This window comes from Ranitomeya imitator, chromosome 5 (genome assembly GCF_032444005.1).
Source record: "Ranitomeya imitator isolate aRanImi1 chromosome 5, aRanImi1.pri, whole genome shotgun sequence".
Lineage (NCBI taxonomy): Eukaryota > Metazoa > Chordata > Amphibia > Anura > Dendrobatidae > Ranitomeya > Ranitomeya imitator.
This window is the reverse complement of record NC_091286.1, coordinates 472,945,630-472,969,309: the sequence shown is the minus strand read 5'-3', so window position 1 is coordinate 472,969,309 and position 23,680 is coordinate 472,945,630. Positions and strand designations below refer to the sequence as shown.

Below are 23,680 nucleotides of genomic sequence, written 5' to 3'. Positions count from 1 at the left end.
GCTCTTTATAAGACTGGCTAATCCTTTACACAGCAGATATGTGTGGAGGTGAAACCCTCCTGAGTGTGTTACGGCTTCAGGACTGAGCCGGATGAACTGGACACTTGCTTTTCTTTGCCTGAACCAAAGGCTATTTGTTTTCTGTTGTTTGCAACATGGTTTATGAAGCAATAAACCCAGTGAACTTTAAAGGAACACGTCTCCTGAGTGTCAGCCGTCGCAGCTGAGTGAGTGAAATCCTTACAATATATATATATATATATATATATATATATATATATATATATATATATATATATATATACACTAGCTGAAGAGCCCTGCGTTGCCTGGGCATAGTAAATATCCGTGGTTAGTCATAGCACCTCACTTCTCTTATTTTCCCGTCACGCCTCTCATTTTCCCCCTCACTCCTCTCATTTTCCCCCTCACTCCTCTCATTCCCCCCTAACACTTGTCATTTCGACCTCACATCTGTCATTTTCCTTCACGCCTCTCATTTTGCACTCACACCCCTCATTTTCACCTTACACCTCTCATTTTCCCCTCAGTATATACATCTTTGTCATCTCCCTTATATATAGTATACACCTGTATGTCATCTTCTGTATATAGTATATACCTGTATGTCATCTCCCCTGTAAATAGTATATACCTGCTGTATGTCATCTTCTCCTGTATATTGTATATACCTATGTGTCATCTCCTCCTATATATAGTATATACCTGTACGTCATCTCCTCCTATATATAGTATATACCTGTATGTCATCTCCCCTGTATATAGTATATACCTGCTGTATGTCATTCCTCCTCTATATACCTATGTCATCTCCTCTTTTATATAGCATATACCTGTGTCATCTGCTCCTGTATATATTATATACCTTTGTCATCTCCTCCTGTATATAGTATATATGCTGTCATCTCCCCTGTATATAGTATATACCTGTGTCAGCTCCCCTGTATATAGTATATACCTGTGTGTAATCTCCCCTATATATAGTATATACCTGTGTGCTATCTCCACTGTATATAGTATGTACCTGTATGTCATCTCCCCTGTATATAGTATATACCACTGTCATCTCCTCCTGTATATAGTATATACCACTGTCATCTCCTCCTGTATATAGTATATACCTGTGTGTCATCTCCTCCTGTATATAGTATATATCTGTGTGTCATCTCCTCCTGTATTAGACCTCGTTCACACGTTATTTGCTCAGTATTTTTACCTCAGTATTTGTAAGCTAAATTGGCAGCCTGATAAATCCCCAGCCAACAGGAAGCCCTCCCCCCCGGCAGTATATATTAACTCACACATACACATAATAGACAGGTCATGTGACTGGCAGCTGCCGCATTTCCTATATGGTACAGTTGTTGCTCTTGTAGTTTATCTGCTTATTAATCAGATTTTTATTTTTGAAGGATAATACCAGACTTGTGTGTGTTTTAGGGCGAGTTTCATGTGTTAAGTTGTGTGTGTTGAGTTGCGTGTGGCGACATGCATGTAGCAACTTTTTGTGTCGAGTTGCATGTGACAGGTTAGTGTAGCAAGCTGTGTGCAGCAAGTTTTGCGCATGGCGAGTTTTCCGCGTGGTGAGTTTTATGTGTGGTGCGTTTTGCGTATGTGTGAGGCAACTTTTGCATGTGTTGCAACTTTTGTGCATGTGGCAATTTTTCTGCGTGTGGCGAGTTTTCCATGAGGTGAGTTTTGTACGTGTGGCGAGTTTTGCGGGAGCCTAGTTTTGCATGTGGCGTGTTTTGCACGTGGCGAGTTTTGAGTGGCAACTTTTGTGTTTCGACTTTTATGTGGCGAGGTTGGTGTATGTGTGGTGAAATGTGTGCGGAGGGTGGTATATGTGTTCAAGCACGTGGTAGTGTGTGGCGCATTTTGTGTGTGTGTTCATATCCCCGTGTGTGGTGAGTATCCCATGTCGGGGCCCCACCTTAGCAACTGTACGGTATATACTCTTTGGCGCCATCACTCTCACTCTTTAAGTCCCCTTTGTTCACATCTGGTAGCTGTCAATTTGCCTCCAACACTTTTCCTTTCACTTTTTCCCCATTATGTAGATAGGGGCAAAATTGTTTGGTGAATTGGAACGCGCGGGGTTAAAATTTTGCCTCACAACACAGCCTATGACGCTCTCGGGGTCCAGATTGATATATATATATATAATTGTGGTTGTTGTTTAATCTTTATTTTCAGTTTTTAGTTAATGACATGCCCTTTCTTCGGGCTGGGCCTGGAGGGGTGTTCTTTATGTGGTGCAACATCCACAAGACTGATTTAATCAACTAAGATATGATTTTAATCAGTGTAACTGCGCCGACCGGACACTGTTTGTAGGTTTTCTAGGCATTTTTGCTGCATTTTATTAACGTTTCCTGAATCATTTTTGTAAATGCTTTGTTAGGGTTTTTTTTTCATAAACTAATTTATTTATTTAGAACAGCATATAGTTACAACATTTCTCAATACAACCAAAGAGGTAGTTTTCATGTATAAAAGCTTTTAAGTTCTTTTAATAAATTCATCATCCAAACAAGTGCACCCTTGTCATAAATACAGTCTTAAGCACAAAGACTGTATTGGCTTTTATATGTTTTTACAGTATAAATTCATTCCATCATTGGAATGTCAGGGATCTTAAATTATTGGACAGTACAAAAGATTTTTTAATGGTGCTTTAAAAATATTTATTTCTATGGCGCCAACATATTCCTCAGCACTTTTACATTAGAGGATGCTTGTACAGACAATAGACATTACAGAGTAAGGCTAGGTTCCCATCGCGTTAGGGCATTCCGTTTAATGGATCCGTTAAACGGATGTGCTAACGATGTGTCCCAAATTGTCTTTATTTTTGCGATTGCGCTAACGCATGCATTATTGCATGGTTGCATTTCATCAGCATGCGTTGGCGATAGTAGACTATGCACAGCTTACACTTCCGTTCGCTGTGTGTTCGCCGTAACGTACACGAAAACGTGGTAGTCCGCGTTCAAAGGTGCGTCACAAAGTAACAGACCATCGCTAACGCATGCCAATTTTGACATGTTAGGATGCGTTACGCTAATTGAAGTCTATGGGCGCGTTAACGGATCTGTTATGTAGCGTTAGTGCTGCTAAGAAATGGATCCGTTAAACGGAATGCCCTAACGCAATGTGGACCTAGCCTAACACATAATACAACAGATACCAAGAGGAATGAGTGCCCTACTCACAAGCTTACAATCTATGAGGAAATAGACATTTGCCCAGTTTTTGGTTATGTATTCAACATGGAAAGCAATAATTTGGTATTGATATGCCGTGTTGGGCTACTTTTAATATCAACACTTTCTATACTACAATGTATGATATATATGGGTTTGTGTTCATGATGACGTCTGTTAATTGTTCTCTTGCATGTTTCTGTTACAGAATATGAACCTGACATAAAGAAGAATCAAGAGATATTATCAGGAATTGAGAAGTTAATGGTACGTGTGCAAACAGTGATGTACATGCTGTAGGACCACAGAGTGCAAAAAAAGAAAGTTATTTCAGCTCACCCAACAGGGATCCACAAGCGATACAGACATCCGAGAAGGGAAAAACGTCCAGCCCAGGATGTGGTAGAAGCACAAAGAGTTCGGTAATCCAGCTCCAGTAAAAAGGAAAAATTCTAATGTATTAAAATCCAATAAACTTTATTGAAACAAATCCATAAAATTGTCGATCCCAAATAGTGGCTGGGCATAGGATCACATATCAGCCCCCACTGAACTCGTTTCGAACACAGACGTGTTCTTAGTCTTCAGCAAGACTGATACTATATATATATATATATATATATATATATATATATATATATATATATATATATATATATATATATACATACATACATATATACAGTCATGGCCAAAAGCATTGACACCCCTGCAATTCTGTCAGATAATACTCATTTTCTTCCTGAAAATGATTGCAAACACACATTCTTTGTTATTATTATCTTCATTTAATTTGTCTTAAATGAAAAAACACAAAAAGAGTTGTCCTAAAGCCAAATTGGATATAATTGCACACCAGACATAAAAATGGGTGGACAAAAGTATTGGCACTGTTCGAAAAATCATGTGATGCTTCTCTAATTTGTGTAATTAACAGCACCTGTAACTTACCTGTGGCACCTAACAGGTGTTGGCAATAACTAAATCACACTTGCAGCCAGTTGACATGGATTAAAGTTGACTCAACCTCTGTCCTGTGTCCTTGTGTGTACCACATTGAGCATGGAGAAATGAAAGAAGACCAAAGAACTGTCTGAGGACTTGAGAAACCAACTTGTGAGGAAGTATGAGCAATCTCAAGGCTACAAGTCCATCTCCAAAGACCTGAATGTTCCTGTGTCTACCGTGCGCAGTGTCATCAAGAAGTTTAAAGCCCATGGCACTGTGGCTAACCTCCCTAGATGTGAACGGAAAAGAAAAATTGACAAGAGATTTCAATGCAAGATTGTGCGGATGTTTGATAAAGAACCTCGACTAACATCTAAACAAGTTTAAGCTGCCCTGCAGTCCGAGGGTACAACAGTGTCAACCCGTACTATCCGTCGGCGTCTGAATGAAAAGGGACTGTATGGTAGGAGACCCACGAAGACCCCACTTCTTACCCCGAGACATAAAAAAGCCAGGCTGGAGTTTGCCAAAACTTACCTGAAAAAGCCTAAAACGTTTTGGAAGAATGATCTCTGGTCAGATGAGACAAAAGTAGAGCTTTTTAGGCAAAGGCATCAACATACAGTTTACAGGAGAAAAAAGAGGCATTCAAAGAAAAGAACATGGTCCCTACAGTTAAACATGGCGGAGGTTCCCTGATGTTTTGGGGTTGCTTTGCTGCCTCTGGCACTGGACTGCTTGACCGTGTGCATGGCATTATGAAGTCTGAAGACTACCAACAAATTTTGCAGCATAATGTAGGGCCCAGTGTGAGAAAGCTGGGTCTCCCTCAGAGGTCATGGGTCTTCCAGCAGGACAATGACCCAAAACACACCTCAAAAAGCACTAGAAAATAGTTTGAGAGAAAGCACTGGAGACTTCTAAGGTGGCCAGCAATGAGTCCAGACCTGAATCCCATAGAATACCTGTGGAGAGATCTAAAAATGGCAGTTTGGAGAAGGCACCCTTCAAATATCAGGGACCTGGAGCAGTTTGCCAAAGAAGAATGGTCTAAAATTTCAGCAGAGCATTGTAAGAAACTCATTAATGGTTACTGGAAGCGGTTGGTCGCAGTTATTTTGGCTAAAGATTGTGCAACCAAGTATTAGGCTGAGAGTGCCAATACTTTTGTCTGGCCCATTTTTGGAGTTTTGTGTGAAATGATCAACTTTTTGCTTCATTCTCTTTTGTGTTTTTTCATTTAAGACAAATTAAAAGAAGATAATAATACCAAAGAATTTGTGTTTGCAATCATTTTCAGGAAGAAACTGAGTATTATCTGACAGAATTGCAGGGGTGTCAATACTTTTGACCATGACTGTGTGTATGTGTATATGTATATATATGTATATATATGTATATATATGTATATATATATATATATATATATACATATATACATACATATGATATATATATATATATATATATATATATATATATATATATATATTAGTATCAAAAAAAGAAAAGCAGCACAAAATAAATAGAAAAAAGTGGACTCTATTGCCTGAACGGCGTGGCGACATTTCGGATACAAAATCCTTTTTCAAGCTTGATGATTTTGCTCCTGAAGGCACGTTTCTGCTTTTTATACCATGGAAGAAAGTTGTCAGTCAGAAACTCCATATACTTTGCAGAGGTCATTTTCACATCTTCAGGAACCTTAAAGGGCCCTACCAGCTTTTTCCCCATGATTCCGGCCCAAAACTTGACTCCTCCACCTCCTTGCTGACGTCGCAGCCTTGTTCGGACATGGTGGCCATCCACTACTCCATCCATTTGGACCATCCAGGGTAGCTCGACACTCATCAGTAAACAAGACTGTTTGAAAATTAGCCTTCATGTATGTGTCTGGGCCCACTGCCACTGTTTCTGCTTGTGAACACTGTTTAGGGATGGCCGAATAGTAGGTTTATGCACCACAGCAAGCCTTTGAAGGATCCTACACCTTGAGGTTCGAGGGACCAGTAGCTTCAAATAACTGTTTGCTGCTTTGTAATGGTATTTTGGCAGCTTCTCTCTTAATCCGATGAATTTGTCTGGCAGAAACCTTCCTCATTATGTCTTTTTCTGCATGAACTCTGTCTATTCTCTGTTTCAGTCACAAATATCTTCACAGCATGTTGATCACTCTTAATTTTCATTAAATATCTAATGATTTCATACCTTGTTCAAGGCATTACACTATTTAACACTTTTCAGCAGCAGAGAGATCCTTTTTATTTCCCATATTGCTTGAAACCTGTGGCCTGCTTAATAATGTGGAACATCATTTTTAAGTAGTTTTCCTTTAATTAGAATCACCTGGAAAACGAATTATCACATGTGTTTAAGCTTGATTTCAGTGATCCATTGAGCAATGAGGCACAATACCATCCATGAGTGTATTTGAAAAACAAAACAATTAATGCTTTGACACTTAAATCCAATTTGCATAATAATTTGGAGCAGGGTGTAAAGCTGTTATATCACAATTGTTTCATGGCAATCATCGATTTGAAGGATGCGTATTATTACATTACAATCCATCCGGACCATCAAAGGTTTTTGAGGGTATCTCTGTATGTCCAAGGACAGGTCAGACATTATCAATACACAGCTCTTCCATTTGAGCTGTCAGTGGCTCCTAGAATTTTCACCAAAGTAATATCAGAGGTGATGGCCTACCTTCGTACTCTGAACACTGTTCTCGTCCCTTACCTGGATGACTTACTTTTAGCAGGAAGATCAGAACACCATAGTGCAGAACAGCTGAAGGATGTACCAATGGTCTTGGAGGAGTTTGGCTGGATGGTGAACACCCTCAAGTCAAGACTAAAACCAAGAAAGATACAGTCCTTCCTTGGCCTTGTTTTGAACTCCAAGCGCCAAATCTGTCTCTTACAAGAGGACAAAATAAACAAAATAATGAACCTGGCGCTGTCAGCAATAGATCATCTGAGGATGACTCTGAGGAGACCACTGTCCCTACTAGGATACCTGACATCTTACATCCCGGCAGTAAGATGGGCCCAATTCCACCTGAGGCAGCTTCAGATGGAAATTCTGTCTGCAGAGAGATCATTAATAGGACAGAATTTCCCTCTCTTGATGGACAGACAGGGAAAACTTGTCATCAGGGGTCCAGTGGGTAAGACCCGTACAGGACATAATTACAATAGACGCAAGCAACACTGGTTGGGGGGCACACCTGAGGAATCACACAGTTCTTTTCTAGAAAGAAGCTAGGGATCAAACTTAATAGAGCTATAGGCTGTGAAAAGGGCTCGAAGAGGCTTTTTTCCCTTCCTCTTGGGTTGCCACATCCGAGTCATGTCAGACAATCGAGCAACTGTGGCTTATATCAACTACCAAGGGGGAACAAGGTCCCATACCCTATTGATGGCAGCAGGTAATCTACTCCAGCTAGCAGAACAACATCTGTTGTCCCTTACAGCACTTCAAATAAGGAGAGTAGAGAATATAAAGACAGATTTCCTGAGCTGCGCAGGATTGAAACAGGGAAAATGGTCTTTAAATTCCCAGATCTTCCAGCACATAGTTCAATCTCCGGCCTCCCCCACGGAAGAACTATTTGCCAGTTTACAGAACAGGAAATTGAGGAACTTCTTTTTGTTAGACCCAAGTAACCAGATGACTATTTTTAGCAAGCCAGAAAGAATACAATGTTATGTATGTTAGGGCTAGCGGAATGCACCGAGTAATAGGTAGGTAGCTACAAGGTGCGTTCGCAGCCCGGGGTCCACCGTGCAGAGATATCTGTTGCTAAGTAATGGCGGATGGACTCTGAGCTCACACGTGGGTTAAGCTTCACCCCGTGTGAACTGGTAGTGAACTCTGTTGCCTCACAGAGTCGCGCTGTACACAAAACTAATACCCTAACTAGGGTTGTGCTTGCTCTGGAACTCTTCTGTGCTAACCGCACACATGAAGGAACCAGATGCTAAGCCAAGGCTATTTGCCCCCACTGGCGCTAGCTGCCTTGCCTGAGTGTACAATCCCAATGCTAACAGCTTCAGACCACATAAGAACAGAGTGGTATCGTATCCACTGGCATAAGCCAAACACATTTGATACTAGCGCATGGCTGTGCGGCCATGCGAGCCTTATATAGCTGCAGCAAGTAAAAGACCTTCCTAGAAGGACCAATGAGAGACTGCCATACCTGAGCATGTGACCCTAAATCTCCACTGAGAGATCTTGCCCTGGGCATGCTCAGTGTGTGCAAAGCAGGACTTAGTCCTAGCACCTACAGGACCTTCCTGAAAGGACCAATGGACTTAGGTGCCATATCTGACCATGTGACCCTCGATCTCCACTGAGAGATCTTACTCAGGGCATGCTCAGAACGAGAAAAGCAGGACTTAGTCCCAGAAGCGTCTGCTCGCCGCTGCCCAGCACTGACTTCAATGGCAGAAGCAGGAAAAGCAGCAGTAACTCTTTGTACAGAGTGGGACTGAGCAAGACGCTGGGACCGACGTCTCCGCTGAGCAGGCTCCACTGCGGCAGGAGAAGAATGGGAGATCGCAGCAGAGATGGCCCGAGATTCCCCCTGTGCAGAGGCGGGAACTCTACCCCTAACAATGTATATTGAATGTATAATGTTGACTTTTGAATTTAAGAATTTCTTTCTGGCTGTTTGTGTAAGTCTGTAATATTGACTTGTAAATTGACATTTGATATAATATATTGTGCTTTGATCCTTGATGACTAGTGATGTTTACTGATATGCTAATTATGCATTGTGTAGGCGAGATAGTTTGTTGACTTCAAACACAGAGGAGGAAAAACTATATAAATAGACTTGATTATTCTCCATTCTTACCCTTTATGTAAATACTGAATAAAGGACATTTGTTAACTATTAAGATAGGTTGCAAGCCTCTGTATAGCAAGACAGAGAGACTGAGAGACAGACATTCAGCCAAGACATCCAAAGGACCAGAGACAACACAGCAGTCAATACATCATGTACTCCATCACGAGGGACACGGACCTATCATTCTACAGAATACCGGCTTAGGAGGCCTTGGCCTCAGCTGGAAGTGTACAGATCTGCTCAACTGACCATCGCTGAACCATGGATGGGTTTTGAATAAAGCCAGGATTGAGACCTGCTGGTCATCTGGCTCCATGGAGATGTGCGGAGAAGCCAGGTTGCGACCCTCAGGTCAACTGGCCCTTTTACCTTCATCGGACTGTTATCTTCCTACCCTTTTTGTTACATCCTCTGTTTGTGTGTGTTAAGTCCTTCTCAGTCCCTGGCTTACTAGAGGTAGGGATCCTGAGTAAATGACACGCAAACAAGGTATTGTGTGATCATATACAAGGGAAGCCCAGGAGCACATCTCCCTCTCTGGGCTTTGCCCTTCCTTTTATATAGAAAACAATTATTCTTTTACAGACATGCGCACAAGCGCTCATATTTCACTATCTCTTACATAAACAATCTATACCAGTCTTTATCAGTAGAAAGTTACATCATCTGGAAGGTGAATGAAAGGCTGCTATTGAAAGAAGGAATGCACACATGATTACTTCCATAAAAGGAAATGTCAAGTCAGCAGAAATGTATCTTGTTGTAAGCGAGATTTCTCAGGAAGAAGACAAGATGGATTCCTTTAGTTCAGTCTGATCTCCACAATTCCCCCCTTTGACATTTTCTTTTATTTATTTTATTACCACAGGGCCAAAGACAAAGCCTTTATTTGGTATTACACATGTACATGCTTGTATTCAATAAGAGAATCAAATCTAGTATTAATTCTTCCGTTTAACTCTCGCAACCTTTTCTTTGTTTTGCAATAAGTACAGATATTACAAAGGGATAGCAAAATAAGCGCAATAATCAGTATTAGCAAAGGATAACATAAGAGAAGAAGGAAAAAAAACTTTATACTCTTGCATCTATTACACAAAGTTTATCTGTGCATACTGAGATACTCTTGAGCACAATCTGGAATAGTACGTATATGACTACAATAATCATAACTATATGTATTATGCTCTGCATAATCCCAGCAACCCACCCACCGATTCCTCTGAACCAGTTGGCTGGGTTAAGAAAAGAAAAGGTATCTGACCACCAGCTATCCTTATTCTGGTCATTGTCTTTGTCATACTGATCTCTGAGTCGTTGTACGTCCTTTAATTTAAATGTCATACTCATAGTACTATTCGGGTCTATATAATGACAGCAGGTGGGTCCGATGATTTGACACATACCCCCTTGTGAGGCAGTTAGGTAATCCAATACCAGGGTATGTTGGTTAGTGACTATTATAAGCTGATTCTGTACAGCTATACTAGTGTTTAGTATATCCAATATATCCCAGATCTGATCATCTAGATAATCCGTGGCTCTAACTAATTTATCCCACATCTGTGTTAACATAGGATAAATAAAAAATGGTACTAGCAATTTTGTTAGGAATTCCCATTTGTACTATATGTGGCCTCCCCGAGGGACGTGGTGAGTTATCTGCAGCTCTTTTATACAGTGTGTGCTTGGGCACGGCTTGCATATTCACTTGTTTATTTGAAATTATGAATGTAGCCGGGGTTAGGCGTCCTAATGTACAAGTACCCTTTATACCTACGGGAAGCCATTTATATGCTCCTTCTCCGCATATCCAAAATGTACCTTCAGGCAGATCCCATAGAGCTGAGTGCTGCAATACCAATCTGTGAGCCAAGTCCACAAATCTAGATACATTCTGAAGCATACACCAAGAGGGTTTTTGTCCCAAGGGGCTACAGTACCCGGCTGCGGGATTCCCACATACAGGCATTCCTTTGATATACTCATTGGATTCATTACAAACCAGGTTCCCCAGCTTACTTGTACAACTGTTTGCATCACCTTGGGGGAACAATTTAGAATGTTTCCATTTTCTATTATGTATGTATCTTTCCAATACCACAGGTTTGAAAGCATCAGAGGGGGGGACGGTTGTACTGAAACTAAGCTGTAGATTTTCTGTGGGGACCTGTCCTAAATTAGTTAATCCAGTCTTATTTCTAGGTACCCATTTTCCTCCCCTAAATGCTAAATATTGTAGATGTGTGTTACTCCCTGAGAGATTACCCTGCCACCAAGGAAATTCTACCCATCCCACAATTGGTATGGCGATTGTAGTATTCCACAGCCTAGCATTACCAATTTGGTTGTTGGCCAGGTTGTCTGAACAATTAGGCCAAGCGAATATTTCTTCTGCTAATACGGGAACTGCTAGAAAAGGTATACTTGTGGCTGATACCGGCGAATGGGTACAGATCCAACAATCTGTCAGGGTTTGTGTATTGTTTAACAAGTCATGCACTAATTTTCTATGATGTTGTACGAATCTATTGTTCAAAGGGGCTAGAGAATTCAGTCTATCCCACGCCTCCGTTGAGGTTATCATTATTAACATCAATATCATGAGTTTATACTGCTTTTCTTGCAATGGCTTGCATGTATCCATGATGCCTTTCCTTCAAGCTTGACTGATGTAGGTGTTGTCAACAGGACTTGGAAGGGTCCGTCAAACCTTGGTTCTAGAGCCTTTCTGGTGTGTCTTTTTACATAGACTTGATCACCTGGTTCCAACTTGTGACTTCCTTCTGTGTTGTCAGGATCTGGAAGGGAAGCAAAAACTTGTGCATGCACCTTAGTTAATTGTTTCTGAAGATTTTGCACATAAGAAGTCAATGACTCAATATTTAACACAAGTTGCTGTGGAAAATAACATCCTAAATTGGCAGTCCTGCCAAACAAAATTTCATATGGAGACAGTTTAGTCTTACCCCTTGGGGTATTGCGTATTGAGTAAAGGGCCAGTGGAAGGCATTCTGTCCAAGGCTTTCCTGTTTCAGCCATGGCTTTCTGTATTTTTAATTTTAAAGTTCCATTCATGCGTTCCACCTTACCAGAACTTTGAGGATGGTACGGAGTGTGTAACTGACTTTCAACACCCAACATTTTCAGTACATTTTGAAATATTTCTCCAGTGAAATGAGTACCCCTATCTGACTCGATCACTTCAGGGAGACCGTAACGGGGTATCAGTTCGGCAACTAGCTTTACAGCAGTGTTTTTAGCTGAAGCCTTCCGAACTGGATAGGCCTCTGGCCACCCCGAGAACATGTCCACACATACCAACACATACTCATACCCATTACTTTTTGGCAGCTGGATAAAGTCTATTTGTAATCGCTGAAACGGGTAGAGAGGTCGGACGTGGTGCTTCATAGGGGTCTTTGTTGTCTGTCCGGGATTATGTGCCAGGCATATAGCGCATGCAGCACAATAGTCTCTTGCATAGTTGCCAAAACCTGGAGCCAACCAGACTTGCTTTGCCAGTAGTGTCATTGCATTTGCAGACACATGAGTAGGGTGGTGCAGTCCACCAACTACAATCCGATACCAGGCTCTAGGTAGACATATTAGTCCATCTTTCTTCCAAATTCCCGCTTGTTCTTCTGCCCCTTCCTTTTTCCACCTGTCCCTCTCCTCTTCTCCTGCATCTTCCTGTGCTTGTCTCAGTCTATCTTCAGTATTTTCTGTGGGGTTTGCAGTATGAACCTGTTGTAAGGGTTTGACAGCTGCTGCTTTGGCTGCTTTATCAGCCCTATCATTTCCCCTAGATTCCCTAGTGTCGAGTCTCACATGTGCAGCTACCTTGATTACTGCTACTTCTTTTGTTTCTTGTGCAGCCTCTAAGATCTGTTTGATCAGAGAAGCATGTTTTACAGGTTGTCCTGACGCTGTCATGTAACCTCTAGCTCTCCAGATTACTCCAAAATCAAACACAATACCATGTGCATACCTAGAATCAGTGTATATATATTAGCTGTCTGGTTCTCAGCTATTTTAAGAGCTTCAATCAATGCTGTTAGTTCTGCTTCTTGTGCAGACTGTTTCGGTGGAAGTGGTTCTGCTTTGAGAGTTTCAGATTCTGACACAACTGCATACCCTGTATGGAAGTTACCTGTGTCATCTGCAAACCTACTACCATCTATAAACAGCTCTAAATCTGGATTTTGAAGTGGTGTTTCGGATACATTGGGTAAGCCTACCGTTTCTTGTAAAATGAGCTCTGTACAATCATGTGTGTCTGTAGGGAAAAAATTTGCGTGTGGATCAGTGTCCTTATTCCCCCCTTCAGACTCGAGAGGTAGCAGTGTAGCTATATTGAGAGTCTGAAGCCTAGCAAATGTGATAGTAGAGGGGAGCAACAAAGAACACTGTAGCCGCAAATGTCTGGCCATGGAAATGTGTTTTGGTTGGACCTGGTTTAATATCCCATAAACATCATGTGTAGTTTGAACTGTGAGTGGATACTCTAGAACAATTTCTGATGCTTTGTCCAACAATAGTGAGACAGCAACAACTACACGTACACAGGTTGGCGCTGCTCTAGCTACGGGATCTAACCTTGCTGAAAGATATGCAATTGGTCTTTGTTTCCCTGCATGCTTCTGGGTAAGAACTCCTGTAGCATGGGAATCAACTTCTGCAGCCATAAGCTGAAACGGTTTGGTGTAGTCTGGTAGCCCTAACGCTGGAGCTGAAACAAGGGCATCTTTTAATTGTTGGAACGAAATCTGACCTTCTTTTGTCAACAAATAAGGTTCACTTTTTACACAGTCATACAGTGGTTGCATTAGTTGACTGGCATGTATAATCCATTGTCTACAATGAGACACTATTCCTAAAAATGCTCGTAGCTGTTTATGATTTCTAGGCTCATTCATCTGTCTTATTGCTTCAGTTCTTTGTGGTGTAAGATGCTTTTTACCTTGAGAAATGCAATGACCTAGAAAGACCACTTTGGTCTGACAAACTTGTAGCTTTTGTCTATTCACTCTACACCCTTCTTTTTCTAAAAAACATAGTAAACTCACAGTGGACCTTTCTGCAGTTTCTAGATCTGGGCAGCAAAGTAGTAGGTCATCCACATACTGCAAAATTACTACCTGTGGTTCGGGTTCAAACCTCTGAAGGACTGTTTGTAGGGCATTTGAATAAAGAGTAGGGGAGTGTATCATTCCCTGTGGAAGGCGTGTCCACGCCAACTGTTTGCCCTTAAATGTAAATGCAAACAAATGCCAACTATCTTGGTGTAAAGGAACCGAGAAAAATGCATTTGAAAGATCTATTACAGTAAATACTTGAGAACTGGCTGGTATCTGTGATAGTAACGTATGAGGATTGGGTACAACTGGGGTGATTGGATCTAGAACTTTGTTTATTTCTCTTAAATCATGTACCATACGATATTTGGGCATAGAACTCTTATCAAGAGTTCTCTTCTTGACTGGATACAGAGGAGTGTTAGCAGGTGATTGTATCTCTACCAAAACTCCTTTCTCTCTATATCCCTCTATCTGTTTTGTAATCGCTAGTTCCTGCTGGGCACTCACAGGGTATTGTCTGAGCTGTGGGAGAACAGTTCCTGGTTGCACAGATAGTTTTACAGGAGAGATATGCAATAGTCCCACATCGGTGTCACCCTGTGCCCACAGTGTTTCTGGGACCATTGAGAGGTCTAGATCTGTGGTGTACTCTTTTTCTTCAGCATAATCCTCAAAAGCCTGAATTCTAACATATTGTTCTAATGTTTCTGCATCATCAGGGATAGTCAGTATAACTGTGCCATCTTCCCTAAAATTGATGTTAGCTTCTAATTTCTTTAGGACATCAGTTCCTAACAAACATGTTGGGGCACCTCTGGCATACAAAAATCTGGATGCAAAACATTTAGGTCCTAATGAGACCTCTAGGGGCACAGTATATGGCAGTGTTCGAATTACCCCATCATAACCCTCAGCAAAAGTTGTTTGTTCTGAAATATCATCCGGATTCGGAAGAAAATCTTGATTCAAAATTGAGGAAGTTGCACCTGTATCTATCAAAAATGGAATCTCTCTCCCCCCCACATTCACCTGTATCATAGGTCTTCTAGCTGGTAGGGAAGTTTGTAACACATCGAGTCAATCTGAATCTGGTATGGGACCATCTATGATGGTAGATTTCTGCTGGTTGTCCGTTTGGGGAGGGTTATTTCTGGGAACAAATTTGCCTGACTTTATATCTGCCAACTTCTTCCTGCACTCTCTTTGGAAATGACCTGGCTTTTTACAGTAGTGGCAAGGAAAGTTGTGTCTCACTCTTCCTCCTGTATTAGCTTGTGCTATTCTAACAGGCTTACGATTCTCTCTCATATCCATGACTATTCCTAAACATCGTTGTTTCACAATATTTGGTTGTTCAATTGTTCTCCAATCTGGAGTAGAGGATTTAAATTTTTCTCTGATTTTCGGATCTAGCCCCTCTATTAATTGTTTTGTAAAAAGTCTCCTTACTGAAGCATCAGTCAAATCCAATCCTTCATCCCTAAAGCTATTTTCTAATTCTTGACTATATTCTTCAATACTTTGCCCAAATTTCTGCATAATCACACCCGTAGATCCCCTTTCCCTCTGTTTTTCTCTCATGAAAATTATTAATGCCTCTGTGAACTGGGTACCTGATGCTTCTGTCTGTAAGGCACCCCCTTCTGCCACTGGTCTATTGGGCTGTAGGTGTGTCAATAATTCCTGAAAAAGTCCGGGGGACATTTTCATTCTACATAATTCTTCCCCGTCCGCCCAGACCCCAGCATGAGTCTGCATGATTTGTTGTATGTATTGTGCAAATCGGATGGGATATTGAGTGGGATCAGGCGCATTATGCAGGAGGGACATACCTTCAGCAGGGGACCAAGGAAAATACTGTCGGGTCTGGTGATATCTAGTTCCCATTACCCCGTCAGCACCAGGTTCCCTAAAGGGTCTTGGTACTACCCTAACAGGGGCAAGTACAGCGCCATGTCTAGGTGTACCACAGACTAGGCAATCATTTCTCCAATCTGGATTTTGTTGTCCACAGTGTGAACATACCCATCCTCCTACCCCACCAAGATTGGGATACAAGGCTGGAAATTGTTTTCCTCCTTCTGCTCCTCCAGATGGTACAAATGATTGGGCTTTTGGATCTAGGTAAGGTGGTGGGATTATGTCACAACTTTTTCCCTTCCCCATAATCCATTTGGAAGTGTCTGGATCATACTTCCAATTCTCCTCTTTAGCTGTTTTTGAGACCTCTATCATACAGTGTATGATTTCTTCCCACCCATTGTCTTTGATAATTCCACCTCGTTCTTTACTCAGTTTTTCCCATTCTGTACTGAACATAAGTGCTTCTGAAATTCCCAATTTTTCTCTTACCCTTCTAATCTGACTTCTGACTGTCTTCCCACATCTTTCCTGTATGATATCTGCTGCTTCCACTTGTCCTAAGACGGTTTTTGTCTGTTTATTTCCCATTTTTCTTTTTTATTTTTTTTCAATATTAGCTATTTCTACCCCAGGTGACGTTTGGACAATCACTTATCCTAGGTGATGTCTCGTTGCCTTCTCTCCTAGGGAGCTAAAATATTGAAGGGCTGATCTGCTCCATTCTTTCTAATGTGCAGAATGTACTTAAGTGCTATTATGCACGCAAACAGACCCAGCAGCACCATACAGATCACAAAACTTTCTGTGTCAGTTAGCATACTTGTCCCAGGCTCATGGACCCGCGTCCTGGGCTCATTCTATCAAACCTTATCCAGAAATGAAGGAGGTTAAGCACTTAAATGAGAGTCAAGCATGGGCGGAGGTCTCCCCGAAAGGACGCAACCACATGACCCAGTTAGGCTGACTTCCGTGTATAAGGCTTATACCCCAACTATTTCGGCTTATTTTTCTACACACTTTTGCTCTTCTTTCACAACATACCACAACCTTCACACTGTTCACACACTGCCAGGGACAGGACTCATAAATCTATACAATATAGTAACCCGAGTTTTATAGGTATCTACTCACTACTAGACTAACCCAGCGTGACACGGCTCATAGAGATCTTTCGGATAATACAAGGCAGATAAAAAGAGAACTAATAATGTCTCTTACCTGGCCAGGTTTTTCAGTTCATTTGCCGTCCATTATCCCAGATCTCCATTGTCCGTATCTGCAGGTGAATCTCGAGCAAATACTCTCATCTCGGGTCCCTGTTCGGTGCGCCAAAGAAATGTTAAGTCCTTCTCAGTCCCTGGCTTACTAGAGGTAGGGATCCTGAGTAAATGACACGCAAACAAGGTATTGTGTGATCATATACAAGGGAAGCCCAGGAGCACATCTCCCTCTCTGGGCTTTGCCCTTCCTTTTATATAGAAAAGAATTATTCTTTTACAGACATGCGCACAAGCGCTCATATTTCACTATCTCTTACATAAACAATCTATACCAGTCTTTATCAGTAGAAAGTTACATCATCTGGAAGGTGAATGAAAGGCTGCTATTGAAAGAAGGAATGCACACATGATTACTTCCATAAAAGGAAATGTCAAGTCAGCAGAAATGTATCTTGTTGTAAGCGAGATTTCTCAGGAAGAAGACAAGATGGATTCCTTTAGTTCAGTCTGATCTCCACATGTGTCACAGGCTGGAGTAATTGACCCTGGATGATGAAGCCAGGTTGTGACTCACAGGTCAACTGGCCTTGAACCTGAATGGACTGTCATCTTCCTAAGCTTGTTGTTGCCTCTGTGTGTGCGTGCCACAGGTGGGGTAATCGACCCTGGAAGATGAAGCCAGGTTGTGACCCTCCAGTCAACTGGCCCTTGTATCTGAATTGACTGTTATCTTCCTACCCTTGTGTTACCTCCTCTGTGTGTGTGTGTGTGCCACAGGTGGGGTAGTCGACCCTGGAAGCTCTGAAGTAACAGCTGCCATTATCCCGACAAGTCAGCGGAAGGGTGGGACTCTGTAATGTGCACCATCTTGGGGTATTTAGCTGGGACAGTTGTACGTGTTATCTACCAGTTTTGTGGTTCAGTAAAGTATTGCCACACTGTTTTACCCTCACCCTGTGTTGTTTGAGTAGCGTTTTGCCCACGTTTAAAGGGAGAGTGGGCTTTCGGTGGGACAATCCCTGGTCTATGCTGTTCTTGCTAGCGTATCGGCACCTGCCGACATCCCCCGTGTCTACACATTATGGTGAAAGGAAAAACAATTTGCTGTAGATGCTCTTCAGATTCCCTGGAAATTCAGGATTGACTATGCCTTCCCTCCAATAGCAATGATTCAAACAGTCGTGAGGAAGATCAGGCCAAAGATACCATGTTTTTTCCTTCTAATGTTAATGTCATTGTCAGATTCATGGATCCTACCGGAGATCCCGGACTTTCTGAAAAAGGGTCCAGTATTCCAGTTTTAAGTGAAGGGTTTTCATCTAGCAACATGGAATTTGAGAGGACTTTACTGAGTCAGAAAGGTTTCTCACCAGGGTTAGTCTCCACCCTGTTAAAAAGGTAGGAAACAAATAATATCAACAATTTACAGCAGGACATGGAAGAAATTTATGGAATTTTCAGGGCAGCCTCTAGGGGATAAGGCTCCAGTAGGATCCATTCTAAAGTTCCTGCAGTCAAGACTTGAGCTGGGGTTAGCAACTAACACCCTCAAGGTACAAGTCTCGCCCTTGGGCGCCTTACATAACTTTAATCTGGCAGAAAATAGATGGGTATCTCAATTTATAAAATCCTGTGGGTAGGTCCAGACTAGTTATAATCTCAAAAATTCCACCATGGGATCTAAATCTAGTACTAGAGGAACTAATTAAAGGCCCGTTTGAGCCCCTACAGGATTTATCTGCCAAATTCATCACGCTAAAGACCATTATATTAGTGTCTCTGATTTGGGCCCTCAGGGTAAGCAATATACAGGCCCTGTCCATATGCCCTGCCTATACGCAGGTATATGAAGATAGGGCTGTACTAAGACCTGGCCCAGCTTATCTTCCCAAAGTAGCTCTTAAGTTTCATAGGAGCAAAAAAAATATTTTGCCCTCCTCTTGTAATAGCCCTAGGAATCCAGGTGAGGAAAGATTCCATAGCTTAGATGTGAGGAGGTCGATGTTGGAATATATGTCCATGACCAGTAAGTGGAGGAAGAATCAGTCCCTGTTTGTAGCCTTTCAGGGTAGCAGTAAGGTAAGGTCTTTCGGTGTGTATATTAAGACTGCCAATAGTGTTCCAATAACTCGAGTGAAGCTGAAAGTGTCCTCCATAAAGTTAATACCTACTTCAATGTACCATAAAGTATGGAATAGCATAGTGGACTGATCTACCACATACCGCAGGAGGACATAAATCTCTGTTCATGTCTTTACAAATGGGAGGTTTTAGATAAGTCACAAAGTGGCTTCATTTGATAGCTTTGATAGTTTTTCTCAGCATATAGAGCAAGCGGAAGCTCTTATCATGATCCGAACAGGGCCGTAGGAGAATAGTGGTAGTGCACTTATCCATTGTTTCAGTATTCATAAATGACTGCTTGCCATAACTATTAGTTATGCATTCGATTTCAATTGGATGTGGACAATTTTTCTGTTGCTACAGAAGATCAATCTTTACTGCTGTTCTATTAGCTTCTCGTCTGCATCGTCCTCTACTCACCATCTTGGCCAATGGCACCAGTTGCCTATAAGAAGTCATGTGCTGCAGAGGCTGGTATTTGTCTGCTAGAATTACTGTTTTTTACCCTAATATGATCTCTATTAAGGTTATCCTTAGACAGCCTCACACCATCACACCGCCTCCAGAAAGCAAATGCTGCTGAAGGTAACATAGTTCTAAAGTTATTCTACTTGTAAACTTTCTTTATTTCTACTGTTGCCCCCTTTGCTAGTGTATATAATAAAAACTAATTTTGAGGCCTTAAAGGGGTTTTCTGGTCCAAATCTATAAGTCTGCAGTCACTCTGTATGACTGCAGACTTATGAATCCCCCAGCACACGCACTGTTCCCTCCGGGGATTCACCGGTTTTATTTTTGAGCCAGGAGCGTATTAGTTATGCATACTAATGGCCATAACCCGACTAATGGGTGCTGCCTTGCTCTATACAAGTGTATGGAGCGAGACCACGCCCACTAGTTGGGAACAGTTAACGGCTCAGAAATTGGCTAATCCCTCAGTTCACAGTTCTTGTGCTGGGGGATTCGTAAGTCTGCAGTGTAAGGCAACCTGTCATGTGAAAAAAGTGTCTGATTTGCAGGCAGAATGATATTGAGCAGTGGGAGCTGATCAGATTAATGTACATTTTTATGGGGAAAGTTTCATTATTCATATGCAGTCAGTAGGCGGTGCTATTCAGTGACTGTCCGTCTTCTCTGTAGGACTGTGCATGCAGAGATCTGTCTGTAACTGAGTAGGACCGCCCTCTGGACTCCTACATATAAACACCAGGGATCACAATAAATATATTACAAGTTATACTGAAACTTTTGCAACAAACCTATATACAATTCTCATCCACTTCTCCTTCTCTATACCATGCTGTCCACAGATCACACTACATGTACCACATGAGCTTTGAAGTGCTGGGGTTCTGGGTTCAAATCCCACCAAGGACAACATCTGCAAGGAGTTTGTATGTTCTCCCTGTGTTTGCATGGTTTTCCTCTGGGTTCTCAGGTTTCCTCTCACACTCCAAAGACATACTGATAGGGAACTTAGATTGTGAGGCCCAGTGGAGACAGTGATGAGGTCTGTTAAGCACTGTAAAATTAATGGCTCAAAATAAATAAGGAAAACCTCTTAAATTGCCCACTGCCTGAGCACCACTGTCCTATTGCCCCTTTAAAGTGTCATCTTTGGCAATGATGGTCCATACCCACATGTAGCTGTGTTTAAGGACTCTGCCGAAATGACCAGTGAGTGGCTTCTTCTATCATGAGTACATGTCATACCCACTGCAATGCAAACAGGGATAAGCGGGGGATCTCTTACTGGGCGGCACAGGAGCGGCAGGGGATGTAACAGATGAATATGGGTTTACTTACTACTCGAACATATGAGAAATTCAGAATTTTTTAAGCTCAGAAAACCACTTTAAGAGAAATTGAAAGTGAGACAATGTATTTGCTCAATAAGTTAAAACATTTTAAGGACTTTTTTTTTAGTTTCAACAAGTTTTTATGTTTCAAAGAAAAACCAAGAAAGTTTCACAACAAAATCCCACGCAGGGAGAGTATACATGAATATTATCAAATTCTAGATTAACCTTGATGGTATTTAAACAATACAGTTAAACACGCAGACAAAGACAGGTGGTTGAAAAAGACAAGAGGGGGGGGAGGGGGGTAAGAGATCCATTACTGCATCAGAGTACTATCAATGGTCGGGTATAAGGAGCGAGTCAAAGGAAGGCTATTTAACACCAGATTTGCCTCATAGAGATAGTGTTAAGGCTTGGTCAAGATTACTGCTAGAGTTCCTTTCAATCCACGGTCTCCATATTTGATAGTAAGGCTCCCATGAGTCCTCTCTTGTAGCTTGTATTCGTTCACATAACATGATAGTGTTCATCTTGTCAATTACTGAGGAAAGAGATAGGGTAGATGTTTTCCATTTTGTTGCAATGTGTAGCTTAGCGGCGAGGAACAGCTGATTGACTAGATTATGGAGTTTGTTGGAGAAGCCCGGGTATCTAGCTCCCAACAGGAACACCGTTGCATCTAACTGAATCGTTCCACCATATAGCTCCTCCACAATAGATTTGATCTTTGACCAAAGGGCGGATACAACCGGACAATCCCACCACATATGCTTTAGATCACCCAGAGCTCCACACCCCCTGAAACACCGATCTGATAAACTTGGGTAGATAGCATGCAATTTGCTCGGAACTAAATATGTCCTATGTAGGAGCTTGATGGATGTCTCAACTAAAGAGGTATGAAGACTGCCTTTAGAGAAAGTGCAGCAACATTTTTGCCACTCCGATGGGGACATTATCTTATTAAAGTCTCTTTCCCATTGTATCATATATGTGAGTTTTACATCCTCTGATATTGCGTTCAGGTTTGAGTAAATCAAAGAGATAGCTCCCCTGCCCAGTGGGTCATTTAAACATATTTGCTCATAACCTGATGGGTTGTGGATGACACCATGTCCCAAGATTTGTTCAGCAACGTGAAAAATTTGGATGATACGCAATATTTCAGAGTTTGGTGGGGAGTACTTTTGGATGAACTCTTGCTTAGTGAGTAGGATATTAAATGGCGAAGTAAGATGTTTAAGGGTAATTAGACCCCTCGATACCCACCAATGGAAAGGGCGGGGCTCCAACCCCGGTGGAAAAGCTGGATTATGAAAAATATGCATCATTAAGGAAGTTTTGGATTGTAGGGAGTGTTTAAATCTTTCCTTCCTCCAAAACATTAGGGAGTGTGCTGTGAATGGAGCTGATATATGGATCCCTTTTGGAAGTCTCTGCAACGACCACATGAGGCCTGGTAGAGTGAATGGGGTCAGGAAGTGAGATTCGAGATTCACCCATCTGGGTGCGCTATGGTTGTCCGCATTAGCACTTATTAGCTGGGCTAGTTGGGCCGCTCTATGGTATAAAGTGAAGTTGGGCAGAGACATACCTCCTCGTCTTCTACTAATAAACATGGTTTTAAGTCTTATCCTAGGTCTTTTCCCCTGCCATATAAATTTAGAGATCGTGTTATGGATATCTAGTAACGTTTTGGCAGGGAGAGGAATGGGCAAAGATCGAAAAACATACAGAAATCGTGGTAAGGAAACCATCTTAATGGCGTGTAGTCTACCTAACCAGGATAAGGACATAGATGACCATCTGGCAAGATCCGATTTGAGATTTTTAATTAAGGGGGCATAGTTCCATTTAAATAAAGTCGACCTATGGGGGGTTAGATTGATGCCGAGATAGGTTAAGTACTGCTCATTTCTGGTAAACTTAAATTGTGCTGTTATGTTGTTTTGTATTTCCCTGGGGGTGTTAAAGGGACACTGTCACCTGGATTTGGAGGGAACAATCTTCAGCCATGGAGGCGGGGTTTTGGGGTTTTTGATTTACCCTTTCCTTACCCGCTGGCTGCATGCTGGCTGCAATATTGGATTGAAGTTCATTCTCTGTCCTCCATAGTACACGCCTGCACAAGGCAAGATTGCCTTGTGCAGGCATGTACTACGGAGGACAGAGAATGAACTTCAATCCAATATTGCAGCCAGCATGCAGCCAGTGGGTAAGGAAAGGGTGAATCAAAAACCCCGCCTCCATGGCTGAAGATTGTTCCCTCCAAGTCCAGGTGACAGTGTCCCTTTAATGAACAGGACTTCAGATTTGTCGACGTTAATTTTGAGACCAGAAACCAGTTCAAACTCATGGAGAGTGACGAAAAGGTTTGGGAGTGTAATAGTGGGATTGACTATGGATAATAGTAGATCATCCGCAAAAAGGCTAGCCTTGTATTGATCATCTCTAATTATAGGTCCATTAATGTTGGGGTTGGCTCTGATAGCTTCCGCTAGGGGCTCCATGGCTAGAGCGAACAAGGCTGGAGAAAGCGGGCATCCCTGCCTGG

General features: G+C 41.9%; 1 protein-coding gene across 1 annotated transcript in view; it reads left to right on the top strand.

Moving 5' to 3' along the window:
• The window catches only part of FNDC3B (fibronectin type III domain containing 3B), a 598,527-nt gene that overhangs the window by 355,937 nt on the left and 218,910 nt on the right, over nt 1-23,680 (top strand). Inside the window, exon 7 of the mRNA XM_069727312.1 lies at nt 3,436-3,494. Coding sequence (XP_069583413.1) covers nt 3,436-3,494 — 59 coding nt within the window. The remainder of the gene's footprint in view (nt 1-3,435; nt 3,495-23,680) is intronic.